Source organism: Emiliania huxleyi (genome assembly GCF_000372725.1).
Source record: "Emiliania huxleyi CCMP1516 unplaced genomic scaffold EMIHUscaffold_291, whole genome shotgun sequence".
NCBI lineage: Eukaryota > Haptophyta > Isochrysidales > Noelaerhabdaceae > Emiliania > Emiliania huxleyi.
In genome coordinates, this window is record NW_005199844.1 from 135,296 (window position 1) to 139,598 (window position 4,303).

At 62.0% G+C, this 4,303-nt stretch overlaps 2 protein-coding genes across 2 annotated transcripts; one reads left to right on the forward strand and one right to left on the reverse strand.

Moving 5' to 3' along the window:
- Position 1: 1 nt before the first annotated feature.
- EMIHUDRAFT_368084 (hypothetical protein) lies at positions 2-637 on the reverse strand (the record flags this gene model as incomplete). Its single annotated transcript, XM_005775874.1, has 2 exons — positions 479-637; positions 2-328 (listed from the first exon to the last, which is right to left on the reverse strand). Coding segments are annotated over exons 1-2 (480 nt in total), but the record flags the coding sequence as incomplete, so codon positions are not given.
- A 464-nt stretch (positions 638-1,101) lies between these two features.
- On the forward strand, positions 1,102-2,094 carry EMIHUDRAFT_239598 (hypothetical protein; the record flags this gene model as incomplete). The annotated part of the gene is made up of 1 exon (XM_005775875.1): positions 1,102-2,094. The coding sequence occupies one exon, from the start codon at positions 1,102-1,104 to the stop codon at positions 2,092-2,094; it is 993 nt and encodes a 330-aa protein (XP_005775932.1).
- Positions 2,095-4,303: the final 2,209 nt, after the last annotated feature.

Genomic DNA, 4,303 nt, shown 5'->3' on the forward strand with positions numbered 1-4,303 from the left:
GCGATGACGCCGTGCGGTCCGCTGCTGGGGTGGAGACGGAGACGCCGTCACCGTTGGCGTAGCGCGCGGGCTGGCGGATGGTGCGGCTGCGCGAGGCGGTCCCCTCGGCGGCCGCCGTCGCCGCCGCCGGCGGCGGCGGCTCGCACCTTGGCGTTCGGTCGGCGGACGTGACAGAGGCGCAGCGGCGGCACGGTCCGGTGCAGAGCCCCTCCTCTGCGATCTTCTTGACGAAGCGGAGGCAGTCATCGGGGACGGCCCATCGCTCGCGCGGCACCGCGTCCAGGTCGAAGCCCGCCGCGGACAGCTCCTCGTACGACGGAAGAGCCACCTGCGGCCCGGGAGGAGGCGGCGGCGGGTCGGGCGGCTGGTCGGCCAGGGTGGCTCTTGCCCGGCAGCGGCCGACGAAGCCGCGAGGCCAGCGCGTCGCGGGCGGTCCTAGCGGCGGCCGTGCCGGGTCGAGAGCGGCGGCGCGGCGCACCGCGTGGTTGACGGCCAGCATGCGGCAGCGGCCGACGCTGATGTGCTTGTTCTTCTTGTGCGGGTCGAGGAGAGCCCGCGCGAGCTGCGCGTGCAGCACCTTTTCGTACGCGTTGCGACACCGGTTCGAGTCGCCCTTTTGAAAGGTGGCCATGGCCGCTGTGGCTGTGTGTGTCTGGGTGGACTCAACTCCGAGGCTGGACGAGTCCCCGGTGGCGTGTTGGCGTCGCGCACCGGTTTTCTTTTTGCTAGTGATCATAAGCCGCGACCGGCGGCCGCGAACGAGGCACGGTCGCTCTCCGATGTCCGACATCTCGCTCAGCGATCACGATCTCTCCGCTCACTTGGAGCACTGGGAGTGCAATCGGCAGCCTCGCATTCAGGGCCGGGTATTATGTACCAACTTCTTGTGGGACCGCGTTTTGTGGCACACCTGCAAACAAATGGCTCTACGGATAGGATGAGGCACGTACGGCATATTGCTGTTCGTGCCGTTGCCGGGGATCACGGCAACAGATCCCTTTGTTCTTCACGGCAAAACCGTGACCCGCACCTGCGTAGATTTTCAGGATGCGGCACTCCTATCTCCTGTCCACAGCTCTCCTCCTCTCAGCTGCTCTTCCCATGAGCGCTCGGCGTGCCTGCAATTCACCAGGCACGGAGGTCATTCTCAATTCTATCGTGGGGGCTCTCATTGAGGAAGGGCGCATGCCAACCGGCGCGATGATAGACGCGGGCGCCAACCAGGGCGAATGGGCGTGCTTCTATGCGAGCGTCGTCCGAGACAATCGTACCGTTTTTGCGATGGATCCAATGGAGGCGAACGTCCGCCGGATATGGAATCGCTACGTGCTCAAAGCCGGCTTGCGCAATCTGCAGCCCAGCGTTGGCATCCTTGGCAGCGTCGATGGGACGATCAGCCGAAGCGCGCTCGGCAAACAGAGTGCATCGCAGCAGTACAACAACCTGCACCTTCTCAACTCACCCACGCGCGGTGTCCGCGGTGCGGACCTCGGTGGGCTTTCCGTTTACACGGTGGACGGTCTCTTCCAAGGTGCGTGGCGCGGTCAACGGCTCGGCTTTGCTCATTGGGACGTTGAGGGCTCTGAGCTCGACGTGCTGCGCGGTGCGGTGGAAACGATTGCACGCGACCAGCCGATCTTCACCGTGGAGGTCCACGTCCACCAGGACCAGAATTACACAACCAATCTACTGCAGTACATCGACTGGATAAGCTACGACGCCTTTTTGGTTGAGGAGATCGTCGGCCGCCGGTACGACGGTCGGAACCTGCTTTGCGTCCCGCGTTCACGGCGCGCCGAGCTCGCGCTGTCCTCGACGCTCGATTTAGCGGCGGCGGCGCGAGCTATCTTTGCGGTGAATGCGAACAGCGTACACGAGCATGCCTACCCGTGCTGCAAGCCAGGTGGCAAGTGCTGCCCAGCGTTGGGCAGCCGCTGCTGTCGGTCTGGCGACACTCTGCGGTGGCATCGGCGGCAGGTCGCCGAGTGGGGCCGTGCAAACAGCAGCTTTCGAGGGCGCAACCCGCTGCTCTTCACGCACGTCAACTTCTTCTCGCAGTCCAGGTACAAGTGGTCCGCCCTGAAGTCTGGGTAGCAGCAGCTGCGGTATCGGTAAGAGACAACAAGACGCACACGTCGACACACACTGAGATGGGAAGCACAGTCTCTCGTGTCTCGTGTGGTGTCTCAAGTCTCGAGGAAGGTCGAGCGTGGGTCTGAGATCGTCTCACCCTTCGCGAGCGGCTGTCTCTGTGTTCCTGTTCGTGGCTCTGCGGGCTGTTGCCGGGGGGCTCCTTTGACCCCGCTTTTTATATTACCCAAAAGCTAGGCTACACAACGCCCTCTATGTTGGGTCAAGGCGGGCGCCTAGAAGAAAGCGCCGCCCCCCGAGGGGGAATCCCACCCGTACCCCGAGCCCCCGTCGAAGAGCGCGTCGAAAGCGTCGTCGCCTTCGTCGTACTCCTCCGCGTCAAAGCACCGGACCGGCTCCCCCCGGCCGTGCTCCCTTGCCCAGCGCATCTGCCGAACATGCGCACGCTGCTCCTCGCGCGCCCTCTCCTCCGCGGCGCGCGGCGTCCACCCGGTGGACGCCAACAGCGACTCGAGCGTCGCGCGATAAATCGCCTCGCCTTCCTCGCGTGATGACCCCGCTTTGGCGTTTGGGGACGGTCTTTTCACTTTTGTTTTGAAAGCAGATAAGAGGTGATTTTTGATAATACAACAGTCACACACGAGATACGATCTCAAGTGCGCGTGCTCACAGACAAGCTCTCGCAGTGGCAGTGCAGATGCAAGCTGCGCTGCGCCCCGCGGCCGGGTTCACCTTCACGTACGGCTTTACTTTAGTATAGCGGGTATGTGTATGCTGTATCGCGGGTATATTTCGTAATACGTAAAGGGTGTGGATGCTCTTGCTGGGTTGACGGAAATCGAGGGACGCGACCCACTTCGCCACAGACGGCCCCGCGCCTCGCCGCTATGACGGGGACACACCCCGCACCGTCCGCTGTGCCGCGTTTTTTGTCCGGAGTGAAAAGTCCAACGCGCTCGTCGGTGGCGGCTTCCCTCAACCTGCGCCGCGCTCGGCGAACCTCGACAGCGCCTTCGGTGGCATGCACCTCTTTGCGACAGAAGCGTGGAGAGCAGCTCCTCTGCTGCTCACACACTCTGCACAGTTGACACAGCCTACTGTGCGGCTGCCACAGCTGTGACAGCGATGGGCTCGCCCTCACTGGCCCTCAGTCACTTGTGCTGCGGCTTGTGTGAGCGACACTGCTCGGCGACTGCCGGCACACTGTGAGACCATGGGTGTGAGGTAAAACCACGCTACCAGCGCTTGGTCACATCGGCCCCGAGGTCAGATCCATCTACTCTGTTGATGACAGGACTTGTCTACCGGCTGGAGCCGAGCAGGAGGGCCCGGCGCACAATCCCTTGGTCAACTCACCCTCCACACCCCGTAGGGTTGCCATTAATTTGGGGCCTAACAGTTGCGCTAGTGTTGGCTGAAATCCTCAACGTTGTTCAAGTGTTCACCCCAGCCCATGCTGTTACTGTTTGTTACTGTTGTTACTGTTGTTCAGCGGCCAGCAAAGCAGAAAATGGCAAAACCCCGGGTAAAACCCCAAAATACCTGGGATTTTCCGGGTATTTTCGGGTATTACCTGCACTGGACACTAGAGATCGTCGTGGGTCACTGCCAGGCCTTCCTTACTGTTGTTCAGCCGGCCTAACGTTAGCTACTGTTGTTGGGGAGCCCCACTGTTGTTCTGTTGTTAACACTAGCAACACTGTTCACAGTTCAGCTCTTAGCGTTTGACAACCCTAATTATATAATTTCGCCCGCGCCAGCGAGCGCGCCGCCGCTCAGTCCACCTCCTCGATGTTCGGGCCGCCCGCCGCCGCCGCCGGGCATGCCGCCGGGCGGGCATGCCGCCGGGCATGCCGCCGGGCATGCCGCCGGGCATGCCGCCGGGCATGCCGCCCATGTCGTCGCCCGCGCCCTGCGAGTACATCGCCTGCATGTTGATGGGCGAGCAGATGCCCTCGACCTCCTTCTGCTCGCTGGGGCGGCTTATGCGTTTCGTCGCGACATAATCGCAAAAACTCGAGCCAGAGCTATGGGCGCCGAGTTCGCCACCCAATTTGTGTCAAAACGGAAGCTTCATTGCCTACGCCCGTAGTTTTGACATAGTGTACCCAACCATTTCATGACATTTCCCTGTACATGGCAAGCGCACAACACACAGACCGACGGACGAACAATAGCGACACACAAAGTACACAACACAACACAACCGACC